Source organism: Vigna umbellata, chromosome 8 (genome assembly GCF_029865625.1).
Source record: "Vigna umbellata cultivar VRB3 chromosome 8, Vumbellata_1.0, whole genome shotgun sequence".
In the NCBI taxonomy this organism is placed as follows: domain Eukaryota; kingdom Viridiplantae; phylum Streptophyta; class Magnoliopsida; order Fabales; family Fabaceae; genus Vigna; species Vigna umbellata.
Window position 1 is genome coordinate 33896261 of NC_142172.1, and position 25635 is coordinate 33921895.

The 25635-nt window shown below is 34.2% G+C and overlaps 3 protein-coding genes across 3 annotated transcripts; all 3 read left to right on the forward strand.

Moving 5' to 3' along the window:
* The first annotated feature begins 1437 nt into the window (after nucleotides 1-1437).
* Nucleotides 1438-2895, forward strand: LOC148194552 (uncharacterized). Its single transcript, XM_088097241.1, has one exon. It carries the CDS (start codon nucleotides 1438-1440, stop codon nucleotides 2893-2895), a length of 1458 nt encoding a protein of 485 aa, XP_087953367.1.
* A 12646-nt stretch (nucleotides 2896-15541) lies between these two features.
* Nucleotides 15542-18460, forward strand: LOC148194553 (cyclin-L1-1-like). The gene is made up of 8 exons (XM_088096972.1): nucleotides 15542-15708; nucleotides 15783-15864; nucleotides 15949-16089; nucleotides 16333-16502; nucleotides 17064-17334; nucleotides 17488-17887; nucleotides 17971-18006; nucleotides 18085-18460. Exons 1-8 carry the CDS (start codon nucleotides 15557-15559, stop codon nucleotides 18144-18146), a joined length of 1314 nt encoding a protein of 437 aa, XP_087953098.1. The 5' UTR covers nucleotides 15542-15556; the 3' UTR covers nucleotides 18147-18460.
* Nucleotides 18461-23174: 4714 nt separating this feature from the next.
* On the forward strand, nucleotides 23175-24560 carry LOC124826948 (cyclin-L1-1-like). Its single transcript, XM_088095599.1, has 4 exons — nucleotides 23175-23326; nucleotides 23401-23482; nucleotides 23566-23706; nucleotides 23895-24560. Exons 1-4 carry the CDS (start codon nucleotides 23175-23177, stop codon nucleotides 24558-24560), a joined length of 1041 nt encoding a protein of 346 aa, XP_087951725.1.
* The last annotated feature ends 1075 nt before the right edge of the window (nucleotides 24561-25635 follow it).

The following is a 25635-nucleotide window of genomic DNA, read 5'->3' on the forward strand; positions in this document are numbered from 1 at the left end:
AAAAATTCCCTACAACTATCTGGGGCAGTATACCCCTATCTTGCAGCAAGTGAGAATCATAAGAGTGCATCCAATGAAGTTGGAAAGAAGATTCATGCTTAAGGATAAAGCGAGGAACCTTCCTCAGGGTTACCTAGAGTGGTACCTGTATCGTTCGGATAAGGGGGAAGAGTGGGAAACAATTACGAATGTGCTAGCTCTTGTCCTCTATGGTGTCACGCTCTTTGCTAATATCTCGGATTTTATCGACTATGTCACCATGAACGCATTTTGTGGGATACAAAGTTTTCTCTAAAGAATCCACTCACTATTGTCTTAACTGAAGTTTCCAAGATCCTTAGTCAAGGTTATGATCCATGTAGAAAGAAGATCTCTCGCATGAGTAAGGCCATTTTGAATGCCACATGTCACGTGGAGGAGTGGTTGCGGTGTAAACCAAAGATGAAAGAGGCAAATGAATGAGCGCAACTCTGTGCGGGCTTAGAGGAGGAAAGGTTTAAATGACGTGTTTTCTGGGCAGCAAGGACCACACATCATATATCATTGCGGGAAGTACCCTAATGAACCCCTCATGGGTATTCGATGTTGTACTAATCACAACGTTGTGTTAGCACAAAAGCAATCTGGGTAGCGCCCACGCCTGCATCTCTGGCCATATCGCAGATCTTAAGAGGAAGGAACCTTTGCTGAATTGCTTCATCAGGTTAGAGACACTTGGGGCAATGGTCGGAGGGAGGCTCAAGATTATGGATTATTAATGAAAGTTTTCCTTAGGAAAGGGAACGTAGAAAGGGTTAAGACAATCAAGTTGTAATTCACGTTAATTTCACCTACTCAAATTGTGAAAAACAATTTCAAAATGACGAGCAGTGGATAAAAGCAGTAGTGACAAAACTGAAGAAGGAACGTTGGCATCGGGCTGGATCAGAGAAGAAACATAAAGAATTGATAATTCAGATGAAGAAGCATATTGTTGAGCAAGGGGGAATTGAAAGAGAAGTCTCTCATAACTAGCTTCCCTCGCCAATGAAGCCATTGAAGGTCTTCTAAAGTTATTAGCTGATGCTGAGTCTGCAATACCGATCTCTAACCCGCCCAAGGGGATTGAAAATTTCCTCAGTTGTTGCAAGAATCTGATGGATGAGGCCCGAGTCAGTTGACCAAGACTTCCTATGACTCACTTTTTTGGAACTTCTGAATGATGAGCCATCCTATTGGCTTTGTTTCATGTTAATTTCCAGATTATACATTTGGCAATGTTTTCACATCTTTATAATTTCTTACTATAGTAATTGCGTTACTTTGTCTTTTCTCTTTTTCTTCTCGTTTTTATTTTCGTTTTCTTAATTTATTTCGTCTAATGAAATTCAGATTTAAAAATAATAATACGGCTAAATCTCCAAAACACCCTAAGGGACACGAACCAGTGGAAAAATCATGGAGAACCAAGGAGAAGTTCAAGAGGGGATGAAAGCCGATATCCAAGAGCTGAAGGGACAAATGAGTCAAATCTTAGAGGCCCTGAATGCCTTACAAAGCCCTGGAGATTCGTGCGCACAACGACCACAACAAAGAGTTCCAGAGGCACAAACTTTCCCTTCCTATGGTCTTCCCCCGAATTACACTCCACCCTCAGGAGTGGACTTGGAACATCTTAACGCTCAAAAGGCCGAAGATAATGCAGTTGAAGTAGAAGACGAGCCTGAGGCAACCACTTTCACAATTCCGGGGAAGACGATCCAACCAGGTATTGAGAGCATGATAATGAAAAAACAACCCGAGACGAAGTCTTCATCTTATGTCGTTACACCAGCAGATTTTAAGGACGACAAGAGTAAATTAGAAGTCTTTGAGAAGAGGTTGAGAGCCATAGAGGGCGAAGGAAGTTTTGAATTTGGAGATGCTAGAAAACTATGTTTAGTTCCTGATGTGGTGATACCTCTAAAGTTTAGGTTGCCAGAGTTTGAGAAATATCGGGGAAATACTTGCCCAAGGAGCCATATAACCATGTACTGCAGAAAAATGGCAGCTTATGCCAACGATGAAAAACTTTTGATTCACTTCTTCCAAGAAAGTTTAACTGGCGTGGCTCTAACTTGGTACATGCGCTTAGAAACGACTCACATTCACTCATGGAAAGATCTGGTTGATGCATTCCTAAGGCAGTATGAACATAATAAAGATCTAACACCTGATAGAGTACAATTGCAGAACATGTTGAAGAAAGAGTCTGAATCATTCAGAGAATATGCCCAAAGGTGGAGAGAAATTGCTGCTCAAGTAGAACCGCCTCTGAGTGGCAAGGAGATGACTACCATATTTTTGAATACTCTACAACCACCATTTTATGAACACATGATAAGCAGTGTCTCCTCAAGTTTTGCTGACATAGTAGTAATTGGAGAGAGGGTTGAGGGTGGCATAAGAAATGGAAAAATTGCACTAGGCCCAGAGCTAGTAGCAAGTTTAAATGAGTATGGTCCTAGACATGAAGAACGAAGAGCTAATTCACATTTTACTGCCTATCCTCAAGTGTCACATTCCTGTGGGTCCAATCGAGCCATTCAGCGAAGAAATTACAATCGTGATGAAAAGGTCGCCAACTTTACTCCTATCCCCATGACCTATACAGAGCTACTGCCAGATCTTCTCCGCAACAACCTCATAAAGGTTTGTCCCACCAGGCCTGTACGACCTCCTTATCCAAAGAACTATGACATAAATGTCAGGTGTGATTATCATGAAGGAGCACGTGGACATTCAACAGAGGCATGCAAGGCTCTAAAGCATAAAGTGCAATCTTTGATCGATTCAGGATGTTTAAAGTTTGAAGAAAGTCAATCCAGCACTGTGGCAAGGCATGATTTCGCCTCTACAAATGCCATGAACAAATAAAGAGGACACTAGGACTGTATGGGAAAGCATATGTTATTGTAAAAGGCGAAATTGATGATTGTTTTGCTCGTGTTTTGAATTGTCTTGCTATGAGGGCAATGCCCATTGATATCATGTTTCCATCCATGACTTTTAATGTGAACTTTCATTACGAGGTATCTCCAAGGTTTACTGGAAATCATGTCCTAATAGGGTGTCGTGGAGAACGAAAGCCGCAAAGAACAAATTGAAAAAACAAAAATGATGAAGGCAATCTTGAGTCACTCGTCTTTCTTGTAAATCATCAAATTCTTGTTTTTCGAAAATAGCAAAAAAGGAATAAAAAAAAATGATAATCGAAAACAAAAGTTGTAGTGTCAGATTATTCCGAGGTCAAATGTTGAATCAAAAATAACAATTTGACGTTTTTTGTCGAGACGTTTCTGCGCATGTTGCTTAAAAACTTTCACCATTTACCTTTTCCAAAACAAATGATCTTCCCCAATAAACACTAACACCACCAGAGGTAATAAATAAAAACCTTTACACTAGGGCAGATTGGCTTGACCAAAATTACTCTCGCTTGCGCTAGTTGGGTGATCCCTGAATCCATGGAGACAAACAAAAGAACTTCCAAAAAGAAAATAAGCCCACTAGATTGAAAACCTGAAAGGGCAATCTAGAAAGGAAAAAAAAAAAACTCATGTTGAGGTCATCTAGTTGTAGAATTAATCTTTTGAAAATAAAGCAATCAGAATTTGAAATGATGTGTGGCCATTTTTTTTTCTTTATCCAAAAAGCAAAAACTATAACCATTGTTACCCCGTTTGAGCCAAAAATAAATTCCTTTTCAAAATTATTCCCAAGTAAGGGTTATCATCAGTATGAGTCAACTCGAGAAGCAGACGAAGAGCACTGGATGATCAAACGAGAGAATCCTTCAAAAGGGTAAACAAACAAAAACGAAAAACAAAAATAAAAAAAAATCACAAAGTGGTGATAAATGAAAAGAATGAAAAAACGAAGTTCAAGAAAAAAAGAAGAGTGCTCAAAAAATCAAATAGTTGACACAATGTCAGATGATAACCCTTGTTTCAAAAAAAATAATAATAACCGACAAGCATTCATTTAAGCCTTTATATCTTTTTTTTCAATACCTTTAGCCTTTAGCCACATTACAAGCCTAATAAAGTCCACACAGATTGAATAATGTTTGCTCACGTTTTCATGAAGCTTAATTTTACGATAAGGCGAAATGACTTTCAATGTGTTAAAAAAAAGGTTAAAAAAAATAAAAAAAAAACTTTGAAAATGAATGAAAAAAAGAGTAATGTCTCAAGAAGAAGGGATCTCTTTGCCAACTAGGCAAAAGCATGCAACAGAAAATCAAACCAATTGGGCCATCCCTTTAGCAGATCTTTTTATGCCCACTACCTCTTCCAAACAGAATCCCATGCCAAAAAAAACAACAACAACAAAAACTGGGGCAGCTTGGTGGACCTCACCACGCATTTTTCCTTGAAATTCATCAACCCATAATCTCAAAACTGGGGCAGCTTTGCGGATCTTACTCGAATTTTTCACCCAAATTATCAGGGATTCATCATCATACTCATTACACCAAACTGGGGCAACTATTTAGATACCTCATGTTTGGCACTCTTCTCCTTTAAGGAGCGTATGAGGTGACAAGCCCGCATGGCTATCACATTCTCTTTCGAACAATTCTAAACAACTCTCTTTCTTCACTCGCCAGTAAATTCAAGCATGTGTGCGTTGATGTCTCGGAAGAAAAAGTCAAAATGTAAAAAATCTCAAAGTTAGATCTCGGATGTATGACATTCCTTACTTTTCGAAGCATTGAAAATAATGACCAGTTTGATGATTGCAAGTAAGACAATTGACTCACGCAAAAAAAAAAAACAAAAAAAAAACAACAGAAAACGAAAAGAATAACATTCAGATTTTCTCTTTCAAGCCATATTGTTTCATTTCGATCACGTTTTTTCTCTCATTATAAGGTCTTGACATCCTGATCTTGCATCAAGATTTTAATACTTTGTAATGAAAGGTTTCAACACCTTGATGTCTTTTCAAAAATCAATTTCCTGTCAAAATTACAAAACAATTCACAAATTACAAATCTCATGAATTTCAAAATTTGAAAGCCCAGTTTCCATACTGGCCCAAAAGCCCAATTTTCACATTGGCCCACCAAGCCCAGCTCGCCTGGCCCCCAAAGCCCAGTTTCCACACTGGCCCAAAAGCCCAATTTTCACATTGGCCCACCAAGCCCAGCTCGCCTGGCCCCCAAAGCCCAGTTTCCACACTGGCCCCCAAAGCCCAGTTTACACACTGGCCCAAAAGCCCAATTTTCACATTGGCCCACCAAGCCCAGCTCGCCTGGCCCCCAAAGCCCAGTTTCCACACTGGCCCCCAAAGCCCAGTTTACACACTGGCCCAAAAGCCCAATTTTCACATTGGCCCACCAAGCCCAGCTCGCCTGGCCCCCAAAGCCCAGTTTCCACACTGGCCCAAAGCCCAGTTTACACACTGGCCCAAAAGCCCAATTTTCACATTGGCCCACCAAGCCCAGCTCGCCTGGCCCCCGAAGCCCAGTTTCCACACTGGCCCAAAAGCCCAATTTTCACATTGGCCCACCAAGCCCAGCTCGCCTGGCCCCCAAAGCCCAGTTTCCACACTGGCCCCCAAAGCCCAGTTTACACACTGGCCCAAAAGCCCAATTTTCACATTGGCCCACCAAGCCCAGCTCGCCTGGCCCCCAAAGCCCAGTTTCCACACTGGCCCAAAGCCCAGTTTACACACTGGCCCAAAAGCCCAATTTTCACATTGGCCCACCAAGCCTAGCTCGCCTGGCCCCCGAAGCCCAGTTTCCACACTGGCCCAAAAGCCCAATTTTCACATTGGCCCACCAAGCCCAGCTCGCCTGGCCCCCAAAGCCCAGTTTCCACACTGGCCCCCAAAGCCCAGTTTACACACTAGCCCAAAAGCCCAATTTTCACATTGGCCCACCAAGCCCAGCTTGCCTGGCCCCCAAAGCCCAGTTTCCAGACTGGCCCCTAAAGCCCAGTTTTTACACTGGCCCACAAAGCCCAGTTTCTACACTGGCCCACGAAGCCCAGCTTGCCTGGCCCCCAAAGCCCAGTTTCCAGACTGGCCCCCAAAGCCCAGTTTCTACACTGGCCCCCAAAGCCCAGTTTCCATACTGGCCCACAAAGCCCAGTTTCCACACTGGCCCCCAAGCCCAGTTTTCACATTGGCCCCACAAAGCCCAGCTCGCCTGGCCCCCAAAGCCCAATTTCTACACTGGCCCCCAAAAGCCCAGTTTCAACACTGGCCCCAAGCCCAGTTTTCGCGCTGGCCCCAAAGCCCAGTTTTTGCGCTGGTCCGAAAGCCCAGTTTCAACACTGGTCCCCAAAGCCCAGTTTCAACACTGCCCCCCAAAGCCCAATTTCTACACTGGCCCCCAAGCCCAGTTTCCACACTGGCCCCGAAGCCCAGTTTACTTGGCATTCTGCGCTCAAGTTTTTCTTTTCATTTCTGTCCTCTGCTAGGAGATAGTCGAATTCTTCTATAATCTCACGTTTTTCTTGAATTTGCTTTGTACTAATCCTCTTTCTTTTCGCCTCCTTTGAAACCCAGACGAAATCAGTGTTTATATCTTTACTTAGCTTTTACTTTGATAATATGGAAATTTTAAATTTTCATATTATCTAGTAATATCTAAGTAAAGAGGGGCAGCTGTCAACACCCAATTTCGTCCGGATTGACTAATAGGTTTATTTTATTTTATGTTATTTTCTTTCATTTTTCATTTTTAATATATACTTTATTTTTACCTTCTTATTTATTTGTTATTTTACTTTATGTTATTTTCTTACATTTTTATTTTTAATTTATATTTTATTTTTACCTTTATTTATTTTATTATTATCATATATATATATATATATATATATATATATATATTAGTTATTTTATTTTATTTGTAAGAAAACAAAAAAAAAAGGAAAAAAGAAAAGGAAAAGAGAAAACCCGAGGTCAACCTGTAACATAAAGCAGCAAAAGCAGTGTTCAGGCAAAAAGCAATGCTCGAAATGTTCATTTACAATGGCAGCAACAAAAGGCAGAGACTCTTCTTCCTATAATTCCCTACTTACGACTGCAAGTATACATAAAAGAGAATGATTTTTTTTGAAAGCAAGCTTCTGCCAACTGATAGCCGATACAGTGAACATCAAATAAAGAAAAAAACAAAAGGGAAATCCCATGCCAGAAGATATTCCAGAGCTCGCAGATGCAGGAGACAGAAGTTTGGGTTGGTTTTTGAAAATCGTTCATCACAGTCATTAAAAAAGAGAGGGAGAGAATCATTTTGCCTTCACCTTCACCTTGGCTGCCATCCGGAACCTGAGTGCCCATTCAACCTGATTTTGGGGATACCTGCAAGAACATATTGGGAATCCAAAGGAGATTCGGTTGAAGAGTCTTGAAGCGGCGGAGGTAAGTCTTCGTATACCCTAGCTCCTTGGTCATGCTCGTCTATATGCTCACAAATATGTTTTTCTTATGAGTGCTGGGAAATGAATGGATGATGTTTGATCAATGTACATAGTTGTGTTTGTCTGCTTTGTGACAATCCTCTGTTAATTAAAGTTGATGTAGTTTCAATAAGATTCATAACAATAGAATATAGGTGTTTTCCCTCAACACAAAAACTTCAGTATCCATTTACTTGCACCGAGAAAACACGTAAATAAAAACAAACAGCAGAAGCAGATGCAGTTCTCATATCAAAGCACAAAACAGAAGTTTTTTTCCCCAGCGAACTATAGGTCTCCCTCAATCTGGGTGGCAACCTTTGTCGTAGCTAGCTTTAATATCGGGGCCGCCTTTCACTTGTATCAAACTGGCAAAGTCGCAAGTCTCATTAGTTTGAAGCTTGCCTTTTGAAACAACTTATCTTGTCCTCTGCCGTGTCCAGTGCATTCAAAGAAGGATGGCAGATTGACTTTTCAGACTCCATGCTTAATGTCCCCAAGTCCCATGACCTCAGCACCAGGCACCAAAAATTCTGTCATCCTCCCTAGCCATCACTGATCTCAATCTCTCTGCTCTTGAAACCCATTCAATCATCCCCAACTCCAGTATCATGAACACGACTTTGTATCACATTACCTGAAAGAAGAACCAAGAATCAATTATCACACTCACACATGCACACTCTAATGCACCCCCTCTATAGCTGTGAAAATACCTCTTCTGTCTCTCCGCTTCGAAGCCACCGAGCAACACGAGCTCTCCGATCTTCCATAGCCTCCAACGCCTCTGTTCATCTCTAACAATTGACAAGGTTAAATCATAAAAAATCGTAAGCACACCGTAACAACAAAATAAAAACCCATACATTGACCTCCCAAACATTGTCTTGGCAAATCTTTATAGCTTTATAACTGTATTCTCTGATGACCAAACATTCGGAACCCAAGAGGTGGTAGGCACGGTGGCGGTTTCAGGTGTGGTTGTGACTGTGACAGTTTTAGTGGTAGAGGTGGATTTGGTCTTGGCGGTGGAGGACGTCAACGCGAGGACCGGCGGCGACCTTGGTCGTGACCTATGACACTGGTGGTGTTCTGGTTCGAGGCGGCTATGATTATTCCAGCGGCGAAGCGGAGAAGAGAAGGAGCTGGCGGAGCGGGAGATTGTGGGCTCTGGTGGTGCGCGAGTTTACTGGCGACGCCATGGGAAGCGGTTCACGGTGGTCGATTTGAAGAGGTGTTGGTGCGTGTGCGGCGGAGGAAGACCCTCCCTTGGGTTGCTGTCCTCGAAGCGAGAGGGAGAATTCTGCCCGTGACCGGCGGCGGCCTAGGTGGCGTCGTCGGCGAAGTGTTGGACCGGATGGAGGGTCCTCCCGCGGTGGCTGGGGCGTGGCCGTTGAGAGACGGAGGTGAGCACCTCTGGGATTTCTCGCTCAGAGAGAAAGAGACCCTGGGTCTCAGTTGAGTGAAATGGCATGATATGTGAAGAATGGGAGGAACCCCTAGAGGTTCCTTGAGCTGAGGAACGAAAAGGCCTTGGGCCTGCGTTTCTGACCCAGCTTTCAAAAGATATAATAGAAAAGCTTTTTCCTTCGTGCAGCCCCGCTTTTCACCTGCGCACCCCCATACAACGCTGGTGGGCCAAGCCCAAGAACAATAAAAAAAAGAAGCCCAAAAAAAATAAATAAAACATTTTGTTCTGTACTCCCCTTTTATTCATATTTCGTACCCCCGTACATCCTCGGGCCAGTGGGTCAAGTCCAAGAGAAAAAAAAAAACTCCTTTCTCCTTCGCGCAACCCCTGTTTCTAATTTCCACACCCCTTTTCAGCTTGGGTTTTAGCCCAGTTCATTTACAAAGAAAAGAATAGCTTAGACGCCCAAATTTCTCACTTAGACACCCCCACTATTTGTTTTATTTTTATTATTTATTTATTTGTTTTTCTTTATCTATTTTATTTTGTTCCCTTATTTATCTCATTCTATTTGTTTTTTTTTATTATTTTTATTGTTGTTTTGGTTTTTATTGTTTTCATTTTATTTTATTTATTCTAAATATTTATTTATTTTAAAATACATATTTAATAATACAAAAAAATAAAATATTTATATATATATATATATATATATATATATATATACAAAATTTACAAAAATATTTTAAAGGTTTAGGCGCATGTGTGATCGCACGCATCGTCCTTGTGCTAAAACCTTTTCTTCTTCTTTTCTCAAATAAAATACAAAAATATTTTAAAGGTTTAGGCACATGTGTGATCGCAGGCATCGTCCTTGTGCTAAGACCTTTTCCTCTTCTTTTCTCAAATAAAATACAAAATACATTTTAAAGGTCAAACACATGTGTGATCGCTCGCATCGTCCTTGTGCTATAAACCTTTCATCTTTCTTTTAGAAAAATACAAGAATACATTTTAAAGGTCAAGCACACGTGTGATCGCTCGCATCGTCCTTGTGCTAAAAGACCCTTTTCTCTTTCTTTTATAAAAAAATACAAAAATATATTTTAAAGGTCAAGCGCGTGTGTGATCGCTCGCATCGTCCTCGTGCTAAAAACCTCTCTCTGTCTTTTGTAAAAATATCAAAAAAAGAATATAAAAATCTTCAAAAACTAAAAACAACACTTTCAAGCAAACAAACAATATTTCTAGCCAGAACTACGTAACCCTTTATTCTCCATCGAAAGTGGAGATACGTAGGAGCAAGGCTAGCCCTTGTCAGGTTCACTTTCCCAAAAATCCAAATTTATCCGTAATCATTTTCTCAAACAAATCTTTCAATCATTTTCTCAAACAAATCTTTCAATCAATTTCTCAAACAAATCTCTCAAACTTTTTCAAAAAGAACTACGTAACCCTGATTTCTCATTCTGAATGAGAATACGTAGGAGCAAGGTCAATCCTTGTCGGGCCCAAAAAACTAAAAAAATATATTTTGTTTCTTTAGAGTTTTATTTTAGGGGATAGTTAAACATTTTGAAAACCACATCATATTCGCATATTTAGTTAAAGGTACTGCCTTAGGGCAGGCGTTGTAGGGTGCTAATACCTTCCCTACACGTAAACGACTCCCGAACCCAGAATCTGGTTCTTGTAGACCATGCCTTATCCTTTTTATGGTTTTTCCGTAGTTTTTCAAAATAAACTATGGTGGCGACTCCAAATCTCTTTTCTAAAACCCGTTCTTTTTTTGGATCGTCGTCCCGTCGCGATTCCGGTTGCGACACTTCTAATTGACGTTATAACAACCATTTTTGCATTTAACAGCAGATAGGTCAAGAGGGAAGTCCTAGACCGAAGAAGACTCATTTATCTGAGGATGACCCTCTTGGTGCGTTAGACGAGCTTGCTAAACTCATTTCAGAGGTGCCGATGAATGTACATTGGGATTCTACTACATTTGGAAGAGAATCTCATATCCCATTGTACTTGCATCAGCAAGATGTTAGGGAGCTTGCGTCGGGGAGAGATGAAATTAATATTACACTCATTCAGCTGTGGATGATGTAAGTTTATGAAAACTTTTATATATATTGGTATTTTATGAACTTACTTACATCATATTATTTCTTCATTTTAGGTATCTGTTTGATGTTAGTAACAAGAAGGGGTTCAACGATGTATATGGGTTCATTGACCCTTCTATGACTCATGAGAGAAATAAATTTGATGATATCCAGACATACATCACCACCTGCTTTGGAACGGGGAAGGAGATATATTTTCTCCCTTATATACATGGGTAAGTGAAGTTTGTTAACTTCAACACATTCATTTATTAATTTTGGTATATCATTCATAAGTTATTACCAATTTCAGGTGTCATTGGCAGCTACTTGTGATCTCCGTACCGGAGAACACGGCTGTTTGGTTTTGTTCATTGCATAAGTCTCATCCCAGCCCTCTTAGACATGCAGTAGATTGGTAAGAATCTCAATGTCTGGTCCTTTTTTTATATAAATGTATGCTAAAAGAATTTCTTTTAATAGTTCCCTTGCAGCACATATGATGTTATCTGGGAGATCTACTGCTACAACTAAAAAGCTTGCATGGGTTTCTCTTAAGGTTTGGTATTTTAGTCCATACTTTGTTACATTTGCTTCCATTCAAATGATGTTACTTAACATTTTATAATTATGATGATATATTGTAGTGTAATAGACAAATGGGGTCATACGAATGTGGTTACTGCGTTATGTTTTGGATGATGACCATCATTCGTGCACATTACACCACTGGATGGGAAACGGTAATATTTAGGTTTGAATTTTATGTTCTCTATATTTGGATTTCATATACACTAATTGAAATCATTGTACTTTATGCAGAGATTTAATAGGACTGCTTCAATTCCAGAGAAGTCAATCCAACTTGTGAGGAAAACACTTGCTAGATATGCAATTCATTTATATAATAGTATGTAGTAGATATTAGGATATACTAAGTTTTAAGTTTATGTTTCTAAGTTGTTTTATGCTTTTCTACGTTACTATATATATTCAACATGTACATTGCAATGATTTATGCTTGGTCCCTTGATTTATGATTGCATTGGATTTATTTATGCTTCTAAGAATTTGATTTATGATTTCATTCAATATATTTATGTTTTAATGTACATTTCATTTAAAATATATGTTTCTGCAACATTCTGGACTGTTCTGGTTATAGAAAAATATGCAGGTCTGTTTTTGTGGTTGGGAATGTTGCAGAAACAGACACCATTTAAAAAAAAACGTACTTATATGCCTCGGTTCTGGTCAAAACCGATGTCGAAAGACCCCTTACGGCCTCGGTTGTGGTCAAACCCGAAGCAGAATGTGTAGCGAAGGAGAAAAAAAAATTGAATCTATCTACTGCCTCGGTTCGGGCCACAACCGAGGCAGTAAAGTGGTACTTTATGCCTCGGTTAAGAAGAACCGAGGCCTAATGTGCTGCGAAAAAATAAATTAAAAAAACGTAAAACTTTTATGCTTCGAGTGGGGCTCAACCGAGGCCGTAGAGTGGGACTTTATGCCTCGGTTGACAACCGAGACCAAAAGTGTCTGACTTTTTACCTCGCCTGAATATGCCTCGGTTCAAAAACCGCTGCCTATAGCCAAAAGTAACCGCTGTCGTTTCCCCTTATTGTACTAGTGTAAATATCCTTAAGCATTACTACTATATTTATGAAATCAATATAATTTATGAGTTTATGTCCCTATTAAAATAATATTTATATAAGATAAATTATAATAAAAGAATACATAATAACTAACATATAAACTACTGAAATTTAGTATAATATATAAATTTAGTATAATATATAGATGTGACGTAAATATGTTTGATTGTTTCGTAATAGTCTTGAATAATCTTATTCAACTATAAATTTAATGTGTTTTTAATATAAGAATAAGGTTTAATTACCTACTTAGTCCCCATGTTAGGAGGTAATTTTCTGTTTAGTACCCGGTTTTAAAAATGTAGGCATTTGGTACCTATGTTTTGAAATTTGTATCAATTCAATCCTATCCAGTTAACGGCGTTATAATTGATGCGAGAAATTAAGGACGTTAAGAAAATGCATTCAAACATTTGATAGCTATTCCACCCAGGCTATTATTAACGTCCTTAATTTCTCGCATCAATTATAACGCCGTTAACTGGATAGGATTGAATTGATACAAATTTCAAAACATAGGTACCAAATGCCTACATTTTTAAAACCGGGTACTAAACAGAAAATTACCTCGGGACTAAGTAGGTAATTAAGCCTAAGAATAATTATATATTTGTTGTCTTTCGGAACTCGAAACTTCTCTGAAAAAAAACTCATTTTTTGAAAGTCTCATACTTTAATCCCAACTTTACTCCCAAAATTATTGTCTAAATCCTGTAAGAAAAAAAATTAAAATATCTAAATCAAATACACATTGTAGCGATAAAATGTTTATAATATAATATCTTTTCGATATAAGTTTCGATAATGATGAGTTTAGCAGAAAAAAATTTAGTTATTTTTTTTACATTATATTTAAACTGTTTTTCAACATAACGTTTTTAGTTAATCTGATCATATATTTTAATTTATCTCTGTAATAGAAAGAAACATACGTTTATTTATATATTTTATTATTATTTATAACTATTTTTATTTAAATAAAATTAAATTTTCATATTCATAGTAAATCTATTATTTTATTTAAAATTTTAAAAATAATAAATATTCAAGATATTATAAAATATATCCAAGATATTTATAATTAATATCTTATTCTCATATTCTATTACAGTATTTTTAAGAAGATATTATGGTATTATAATTGATATTTAGATATATGTAATATATTATGAAACAATAATTAATTATATAATATTTTTATGATATAATATTTGACTATTTTCAAATATGAGATAAGAAACATCTATCTGAAAAAATTTATACTAAATTTTCATTGATTTATCAACCTTTACCCATTCCCTTGTGTTATAAACCGATAACTATATAGTTGGATGGATAGTTTTTGATCATAGGTTTTAACTCGTCACAAAGTGGATAAATTTTTTATCTTTCTTTGTTTTGGTTTCAACTACTTTAGAAGAAAATCAATGTTTATTTATATGATTTATTATTTTTATTGAAATAAAATTAAAAAAATCATATTCATAGTAAGTCTACTTTATTTTTTGTTTAAAATTTTAAAAATATTAAATATTCAAACATATAATAATCAAACCTAAAAAATGCAGATATATTAAGAAGTTAGTTGAATTAATATAATTTTGCTATTATGACAGATTATCATCTTTGACTTTTAAATTTAGTTTGAAATGTATTTATTTTAAATTATTATTATATTATTTAAATTAAATTATAAATTATATTATTTTTTACTCTTTTTTAAATAATATTAATTGTTGTTTTATATTATTATATAGAAATAAATATAAAATTGACAATTAGAAGTCGACTTAATAAGACACACTAAAATAGACCAAAAAAAAAAAAGTTTGGGCTTGCCCAGAAAATAAAGATTGGGCCTCTTCTTATAAAACAGCATAAAATCAGAAATTGTTTCGTTTTCGTGAGTCTCCTATGTTCGACTACGGATCCTCGTTCCCTTTGGTGTGCTGTGTTTGGGTTTGCCGCTGTTTTCTGTACTGCGTGTTCTGTTATTGTTGTTTGAATGCAAAGGTATTTACTTCTACTTTCATTTCGCATTCTTTCATAAAACCTGTTAAAATCCACCTAAATTTTCTTCTTGTTCATCTTTTTCCCCTTTTTGTTTGTGAGCAATGCTAACCTAGCATACTCAATTTGGATGATGGGGTGGGGTTTCGGGGTATGACGGAGTAGTATTGTGTAAATAATATATCTACTCTGCATAGGATCAAAATAATCATGATGTCCTTCCCTTGAAACTTTCCTATTGGAACCATGTGCTGTGTGAATTTGCAATTAGCCATTATTCATTTGAAATTATGTGTTATGGTGGTTTCTTCTCTAACCCATTAAAAAAATCGTTTTTTTTTTTATCATATTCTTATTCATTTATTAGAATATTTACATCTGATTTGCCTGCAACGATGTGTTAAGGGTTCGGCATATGGATGCCCTTCCAGAGAAAAAATGGATATTTATATTTGCTTTTCTTTTTCTTTCTTAACTCTATTACTTGAGAAATGGCTGCCAATAAACCCTTATATATATTCAAAGATTTTAGTTTTAGGTTTTTCTTTCCCACTTTTCTCACTTATAAACCCTTGTCTTTCATCTAAACAAAAACTATAATCCCTACACAGTCAAAATAATATTTTTTTAGGTTAGTTAGAATATACTTTTTATGCCATAACATTATGCTGTGTGTTAGTTATTGACATGTTTTTATGAGTGTTCATAATCTTCTCATTGTTGCATGTTACTTCTCTAAAATTAAATACTCGTTCTATCACTGATTGACCATGATGTAATGACTAGTCTAATTTAAAAACCATCACTGTAATAGGGTAATGCTCCTCTTGTTAGCTTCTTGATTCATTTAAAGTTTTGGCAGCAGAGTTTTGAAATTTTATGAACAAAACTGATCCCAAACTGATCACGTTCTTATCTCAGGATAAGGAAAGAGGAATGATATACACAGCCATTGACACGTTCTACCTCACGGACGAGCAGTTAGCAAATTCACCTTCTAGAAAAGATGGCATAGATGAAGCCACCGAGACAACCCTTAGAATCTATGGCTGTGATCTTGTCCAAGAAAGTGGCATTTTGCTCAGATTGTATCCTTTTGATTGTGTTCATTTTCATTTTGCTTCCATTCTTGTTCCAAATTGTTACCTTAATTCTTAGAAAGGCCACAAGCAGTCATGGCTACTGGGCAGGTTCTATTTCATCGTTTCTATTGCAAGAAGTCGTTTGCACGGTTCAATGTCAAGGTCATTATTATCTCGTGATATATTATCTTTCTTGTCTTTTCTCTGTACTTTGTGAATTATTATGCTCATAGTGTTTCTTTGCAGAAAGTTGCTGCAAGCTGTGTATGGTTGGCTTCAAAACTGGAGGAAAATCCTAGAAAAGCCAGACAAGTAATTATTGTTTTTCACAGAATGGAGTGCAGGAGGGAGAACTTTCCCATGGAGCATTTAGACTTGTATTCTAAGGTCAGAAGCTTTTAATGTTCACTTTTCTTAGTCTATATAATACACAGACGTAATATTTGTTCCAATCCTCAAAGCTCGAACTTGCATAAAAGTATAATTCCATTTTTTAGTGATAATTTGATGTGATTTGAGCATCAAAAACACTTATTTCCCGAGGATCCAAACACATTCTATGAAATTCATTTCAACAATTCTAGTTATTTCATATTTTGAATGTTTTCTGTTTTCTTTCTTCATGAACAGAAATATGTTGATTTGAAAATGGAACTGAGCAGAACAGAAAGACATATTTTGAAAGAGATGGGGTTCATCTGTCATGTTGAACATCCTCACAAGTTTATATCAAATTATCTTGCTACCCTTGAAACACCTCCAGAATTGAGGCAAGAAGCTTGGAATCTGGCTAATGATAGGTACATAATTGCAGATATTATTTTTATTTTTCTGCTTGTGCGTTTCTGTGCTTGTCCATACATTTACCTTCATTTATTCCCTTCCACATGATTCCTGAATTAGACTGTATTTTTTGTTCTGTTCAACGCTGGGAAGTCTGTTTCTACAGTTTTTTGCTGTGATTCCAGTTTGGACCTTTTTAGTAAGGTGATTGTACTTGTGCTGTTTAAAGGATTTAATTGTGTCTGGGTATAGTTAAAATAGTAGTGGGTTATAAAAATGAGCATATGTTTTAAGAAAGTCTAGACAGAGGAATGCCTAAGGTGTGGCACTAATTCGGTATAAATATTTTTCATACTTGTTTAACTATGAAACCCATTTAGGCTGTTGGAACTTATCATGTAAACATTCGATCCAAAATCCAAGCATAATTTGTAGTGGAGTAAAATGTTTCTTTAATACTCACTTGCCTCACTGCATTTCACTACTATTTTTGATGATGATTTTATTTGCAATCTTTTCCTCGAACATTATGTTTGCTGTCTCGTGTTTTCTGCTTCGTTGACACTTTTTTCATGCAGTTTGAGAACTACATTGTGTGTTCGATTTAAGAGTGAGGTGGTGGCTTGTGGAGTTGTATATGCTGCTGCTCGTAGGTTCCATGTACCCCTCCCTGAGAACCCACCATGGTGGAAGGCATTTGATGGGGAGAAATCTGGGATTGATGAAGTCTGTAGGGTTCTGGCTCATCTTTATAGCCTTCCAAAGGCACAATATATACCAGTCTGCAAAGACGGGGACTTTACATTCTCCAACAAATCAGTGGAATCAAAGTCCCAATCAACACCAAAGGTGATACCCTCTTCATCCTCATTTACTCTGTAACTTGCCATATCATTATATCAGCATCTCTTGCCTGTTGAGACAAATTTCCAAACCTGCATTATTGACAATCTTTTCTAGCGTTGTGGCAATAACATATTTTATATCACTGACAATTTGTAGGATGTTCTACAACATAGTCCACCAGCTGATACTGACACCTCCATGCCAAAGGGTCCTCTAGGAGAAGCTAACATTGAATCCATTGGTGGCAAGGATGCTATGGTTAAGGTAGCCATTGATAAACTGAAAGATTCTAAAAGGTCTGATGATGAATCGAAAGGCATGTCTACGGACGGAGAGGCAAAAGAGGAACACATGCTGAAGTCCAAGTCTGACCGTAAAACTGAGGTCATTGGTGAGACACGCAGGGACAGGGATAGGGACCGAGATAGGGACAGGGATAGGGACCGTGATAGGGACAGGGACAGAACAAAATCCAGAGATAGGGATCGAGGAAGGGATTCAGACAAAGAACGAGAACGAGAGGGTCACCGTTCTAGGGAGAGAGCAAAGGACTCAGGTTTCTTTATAGATTTCTTGTATTACTGTTTTTGTTTTTTCTTTTGTCTTCTGTTAAATATTTTATTTTTGTATTGGATGCAGGACATTCAGAGAAGTCAAAACGCCATTCATCACACGGTATAATTCTGTACTGATGGTGTTTTGCATTGGTCTTCCTTTAGCCTTGAATCTTCTGAACATATTTCAATTTTACAGATCGGGATTACCATGGTTCTTCTTACTCGTTAAGGGAGAAAGATCGACATCGACATCATTGACATTATTTTTCTTACTTGTTAAGGGAAAGATCGACCTACCTTGACATTATTTAGAACATCTTCGAAGATGTATGTGCTTGGATAACGTCCTTTCATCTTATAACCAGTGATTACTGTTTTTTAAGTACAAGGAGGATATAAACATTTTGGGACTCATTTTCTGTCAATACTATGTATTTACGTAAACATTAACATTATGTCTAAATATTTGTAGTCATTTGTACGTGTATAAACACTTATGTATAATTGATTTTAGTCCAACAGTGTTAAATCATTTGTATAAGCTGAATGTATTCTTTAAGTGGTTCTGAATATATTGGTATAAGTTAAAATTAATAGATAAATGGTTATAATTTTATAAGTTATTTACGTAATATTTTTATACTATTTATATAAATATTCTTTCATAAGATAAATTTAAATAAATTGTATTAAAGGAAGAGTTAATGATGTTATTTTTATGTGATGTAGTCACAGTCACATTTAAGTCTAATTGAGGTTTCAAATAAGATAATTTTATATATTTGCAATGAATATACTTTTTTCTTTTAAATTTGGACGTAAAATTGAATTTTTTTCAAATACATTTATGTTGAAATACCATTTTGAATTATTTAACACATTTTTTAACTAAATGTATTATTATATTTAAAGTTTGCAAAACCAAAATATATTATTTCAAGTTACATTTCAGATTGGGATTACTATAGTTAGTCTTACTAAAGGGAAAATGTATTTAAAATATCTTTGAAAAGTTACCTACTTAAGCATGTAATTTTATTCTATAATTAATGATTGCTATCTTATTTCAAACTATATCTTACTTCAAATTATATTTTGGAATAAAAAATATATTATTTTAAACTACATTTTAATTAAAATGTCATTACGGAATATGGTTTATTTATAACTTTTATGTCTTATTAAATGTAATAATTGTTCGTTGCTTTTATTATTTTCAAAATATTAGACTATTTACATCTATTTAATGTAAATAGAAAAAATTGTCGGAGAAACTTGAATAAAATTTTAAATCTTTTTTCAAAACCATGTTTAATCTGAGATTAGACGATTTGCAATAGTTATTAAACACATATGTATTTAAAATTGTTTTTATAGAAAACATTTGAAAAATTAAAGCAATAAGACACTTATTCTTATATTTGTTTGCTCTAAACTAAGATTTTCTTTAAACACTCTTAAGAGGTTTCACTAATCAGAAAGAATTACAACGAGTTTAACCATTCCTAGTATACAACCGATCCAACTAGTTAGGATGAACATCCATTCTTGGTATGAATTAATCTAATCGACTAGACTGTTTAATTCCACTCAGTTAAACTTATAAGTATTTTATTTCACTTTTGAAAGAAAACAAAAGTGTTTTACATATTACAAAAATAAAATATGTAATTCTCATATAGAGAATTTAAATTCAATACAAAGAAATTATGAAAACTTGTAAAGAATTTTTTTTTTTTCAAACAAAAAATATTAAATGATGTAAGCTTTAGAGATAATAGTAGCATGAGAGTATGCACAAATAATTCTTGATTCTTAGTTCTTGATTTCTTCTCTTCATACAATCCTTTTTATATAGGCTTCTTTGAAAAATATTTGTTACTAAGAGCTTTTGACTTTACGTAGAGATGTAGCCTTTTGTACTAGATCAGAAGCTATGTTGCTTCTTATAAAGGTAATTGTGCTATGAATGGGAGAGACATGCAGAAAGAATGAAGAAAACATTCCTTGAATATCTTCATTCTCTAAACGTTCTTCTGATTTCGATGCACGATTTTGAATAAAGTGTACTGATATGATCTGCATAGAAAAAGAGAGCACAACAAACCTACAAAAGAATACTACAACGTACATGTAATAAAGTGTTAGACAATCCTAATCATTTAGGAATTATATGTGTATTATCGTTTAAGTGTTATCTGTTTAAGTAACTTATAACGTTTAAGATATTTTAAATATAACATTTAGCGATTGCATTTAATATCCTAGACGGTTCACATTATTAGATGTTATGTTAAACTTCAAAATTAGGTTTGCTTAGACGATTCTATCTTAACTTGTAGCGTTTAGACGATCTGGTCTTAATATGTAGCTTTTAGACGATCTTTGTCTTAACAATCTTTCCATTTTTTTATGTTTAACAAATATTTATGCTAACACAAAATTGGTATCAGATATCTTGCTAGACGTTGTTGAGAGTATATATAAATTCATTCAATTCTATCATGCTAGTCATTTAGCTATCTTTTTCTGAAAGAATTTTCATGTATATCAGAGAGGAGGGCTAGTTATCTAGCTTTCTTTACATAGCATTAGATCATATGGATATATCAGAGTATTGAATATAACATAGCTTTATATGCATAGTATCACAATGTTTATTCAATATCAAACATTTAACGAAGAATTAGGCGATCTTAGTCGTAGACATTGTACATGTATTATCGTTTAGATGTTGTATGTTTGAGTAACTTATAACGTTTAAGATATTTTAAATAAAATGTTTAGTGCTCAAATTTAATATCCTAGATGATTCACGTTATTAGACACTATTTCGTTTAGACACTTTGTTAAACTTTAAAACTATGTTTGTTTAAATGATCCTACTTAACCCGTAACGTTTAGACAATCTTGTCTTAACACATAGCATTTAAGCTATCTTTGTCTTTAATACTTTTTTATTCTTTAAATTATTATTTATGTCTAATGAATAACTTAAATTGTTATATACATATTCTCCACTTCTTGACAATTTTAGAAGAGTTAATATAATTTAATTTAGGGTTGGAGATAAAAGATAATAAGAAATAGAAAGGAATATAATTTGAAATGATTGCGAGAAAAATTATCAACATAAATAGTGTGTAAAATACGCATTAAAATTTAATAAGAAAATATTATAAAACCTAACTAATATAATCGAGAGACTAAGTTTTATTTTATTTTTTAAATTTCTGTCTAATAGTTTATAATATAAGAATAAATAGTTTTCAATTTTGGTTAATGGTGTTTGTGAAAATTTAAATGTCTTTTCTTTTATTAATAAACAACTGAATAAAAAATTGTCTTAGGTCATAATAGTGTCTTTGATACCATTATTACAGAATACATGAGATAAAGACTTAATACTTTGATCATTCAAATCTGCATTGCTTAAATTTAGTTTCTGTAGTTTTTTAATTAATGTAATTCGGTTAAATACTTTATAGTTATTTCATGGAATCACAATAGGATTAGTTAAAACAATCAATTCTTCTTGCCTTTGATTTCTCCCACTCCACTAATCATTTTTAATTAAATTAATGCCTTTTAGTACTTCACCCTTTCATATGCACTCTATACTATAAACAATCTCACTCATAAATTATTGGGAAATTAGAAATTTAAATACATTCATCAAACTTAATTCATCTTCCTAACATAATTTATAATTTTAATAATTAAAAGTAATACTGTATATATTTTTAAGATATTATGAAATTTTTTTCAAAATATGTATAATTAATATCTTATGATATAATAATTATTAATAAATTTTATTATAGTTGAAATATATTTTGATATAATAATAGATTATCTAATAAATATAAGATATTATGATATAATATCTAAATGTAACATATTATAATATAATAATTGATTATCTAAATATAAAATATTATGATATAGTAATATTATATAATATCTTTAAAATATTATATTTTATTATCTTCTAACCTCTATGTGTTCATTTATAAATAAAATATAAATGTAATATCTTCCTATAAAGATAAACACATTCTCACCTAGAATTCTTATAGGATTCATATTTAATAATACTCTTATATATTATATATTTGTTTTTCTCAAAAACTCAAAGCTTTCTCAAAAAAGACAAAAGCTCATTCCATGAAAATCTCATACTTGATAAAATGTTGATAATTTTTTTATATAAGTTGAGATAAGGATAAGTTTAGTTCTAAAAAAACTAGTTAATTTTTACATTATACTACATTTTGAACTGTTTTCTAATAAACGATCTTTTGACAGTGTATCATTAACAATTTACAGAAGGAAACTATGGTTATTTATATAAATTATTATTTTTAATTATTTTTATTGAAATAAAATTATATTTTTATATTCATAATATGTCTACTATTTTATTTAAAGTTTTAAAAATAATAAATATTTAAGATATTATAAAATATATCCAAAATATTTATAATTAATATATTATTCTATATTCTAATATATTTTTGTGATATTATGATATTATTATTGATTATTTAATACATATAATATATATAATATAATAATTAATTATATAATATTTTTATAAATATAATATTTGATTATATTTAAGTATGACATAAGAAGTTTATAAATAGAGTATCTATATCATAGAATAAACACTAAATTCTCACGTACAATAGAATTCTTATTCAATTCTCATTCAATATTATTCTCATATCATACATTTTTTCTCTTTACTGGGCAAAAGCTCCACCGGAAGAGTCTCATACCCTACTTGGATACTACAAGTTCAAATTCAGTAAGAACAAATGCATTTCTTTTTAATATTTTGAATCAAATACACATATTAGGAATGAAATGTTTATTATATAATAATTTTTAGATATAATATAAGTTTCAAAAATGATAAGTTTATTAGATCTAAAGAAAATTTAGTTATCTTTAAACTATACTATATTTTGAAATGTTTTTTAATAGAAAGTTTTTAATTAATTTACCCTGAACTAATCTTTTCATTAATTTTAATTTTGATGATTCTTATACGGATACTTACATTGTTGGAACGGTTCAGTGTCTTGATCATAGATTTTAACTCGTCACAAAAACAACAAATTTATTAATTTCTTTTCCAACTACCTATCCAATAGAAGAATTTAATAGTGTAATGCTCCTATCTTCTTATCTTCTTGATTCACTCTAAAGTTTTGGCAGAGTTTTAAAATTTCATGGACAAAACTGTTCCTGTTCTTATCTCAGGATAAAGAAAGAGGGATGATATACACAGCAATTGACACCTTCTATCTCACGGACGAGCAGCTAGCAAACTCACCTTCTAGAAAAGATGGCATAGATGAAGCCACCGAGACCACCCTTAGAATCTATGGCTGTGATCTTGTCCAAGAGAGTGGCATTTTGCTTAGATTGTATCCTTTTGATTGTGTTCATTTTCATTTTGCATCAATGCTTGTTCCAAATTGTTACCTTAATTCTTAGACAGGCCACAAGCAGTCATGGCTACTGGGCAGATTCTATTTCATCGTTTCTATTGCAAGAAGTCGTTTGCACGGTTCGATGTCAAGGTCATTATCATCTTGTCATATATTATCTTCTTTGTCTTCTTTCATATTTTGTGAATTATTACGCTCATAGCGTCTCTTTGCAGAAAGTTGCTGCAAGCTGTGTATGGTTGGCTTCAAAACTAGAGGAAAATCCTAGAAAAGCCAGACAAGTAATTATTGTTTTTCACAGGATGGAGTGCAGGAAGGAGAACTTTCCCATGGAGCATTTATACTTGTGTTCCAAGGTCAGAAGCTTCTAATTTTTACTTTTCTTAGCATATAATACACATAACTACTATTGGAATTCCATTTTTTTTGTGATAATTTGATGTCATTTGAACTTCAAAAACACACTTATTTCACGACACCCTTATTCATTTGAACAATTTAATTATTTCATATTTTGAATGTTTTCGGTTTTCTTGATGAACAGAAATATGTTGATTTAAAAATGGAATTGAGGGTAACAGAAAGACATATTTTGAAAGAAACGGGATTCATTTGTCATGTTGAACCTCCTCATAAATTTATACCAACCTACCTTGCTATCCTTGAAACACCTCCAGAATTGAGGCAAGAAGCTTGGAATCTGGCTAATGATAGGTACATAATTGCAGATATTAGTTTTATTTTTCTGCTAGTGCGTTTGTGTGCTTCGTTGACACTTTTTTCATGCAGTTTGAGAACTACATTGTGTGTTCGATTTAAGAGTGAGGTGGTGGCTTGTGGAGTTGTATATGCTGCTGCTCGTAGGTTCCATGTACCCCTTCCTGAGAACCCGCCATGGTGGAAAGCATTTGACGGGGAGAAATCTGAGATTGATGAAGTCTGCAGGGTTTTGGCTCATCTTTATAGCCTTCCAAAGACACAATATATACCAGTCTGCAAAGATTCTAGAATGTCTGATGATGAATCGAAAGACATGACAAAAGAGGAACACGTACTGAAGTCCAAGTCTGACTGTAGAAGTGAGGTCATTGGCGAGACATGTAAGGATAAGGATAGGAATCGAGATAGGAACAGGAAAAGAGATAGAGATAGAGACATGTACAGAACAAAATCAAGAGATAGCGATAGAAGAGGATATAAACATTTTTGAATTACCATGGTTCGTCTTATTTGTCAAGGAAAAAATACATTTACAATATCTTTAAAAATTTACCTATACTTGAATCACATCCTTTAATATTGTATTCAATGATCATTACCTTTTGAGTACTTTAAATAAAATATGTTTACGAATATAAACATTTTAAGACTTATTTATTTATCGTTTTATTTCAAACTATATTTAGAGATAAAAAATGTACTATTTCTTATTATGTTGTTAAAATATAATTATTATGTTTTATTAAATATAATAATGGTTGGTTGCTTTTATTATTTTAAAAATATTAGACTATTTACATTTTTTTAAGATAATAGAAGAAGTTGTTGGAAAGTGTTTCGAGTATGAGATTGAGATCAAATGTATAAGCTATGATATGTTGTGAAAGTTTGAATGATGTCCAGAAGTCCTGGTTTTGTATCAAATTGGTCCTACTAGAAAGGTACCTAGAGAAGGCACTATCTCAGATTGTGTTAATGTGACCTCGAAGTGGGCGGTCTTTACTTCTTCTCCTGCTTCTGCTATGTGTCTAGAGGACTCTCTATGGTGCTCAGTTCTTGAAGTATGACGAGAACATCTCTCGAAATTTCGCCTATAAGGCGGGCTCCTCTCCTCTCGTTTGGTTTTAGTATACTTCTTAAGGTGACCTGTTCATATTAACTCCTCAATTTTGTCTTGAAGGGTAGTGCGCTCTTCAATCGTGTATTCCGTGTTCTTATGATATAATCATGATTATAATTTTATAAATTATTTACATAATATTTTGTACTGTTTGTATACATATTCTTTCATAAGATAAATTTAAATGAAGATTTAATGATATTATTTTTATGTGATGTAGTCACAATCACGTTTAAGTCTAATAATTTCATATATTTACAATGATAACATAGAATTGTTATAGTGGTTTTTTTTTCATTTTAAATTTGGATGCAAAATTGAAATTTTCTCAAATGTGGATATAATCTGGTATAAATATAGTTTTCTTAATTCAATTATGATGTATTGAATGACATTTCAAGCAATGTTTAAGTTATTTATATTGTTGAACACATTTCTATTTTAA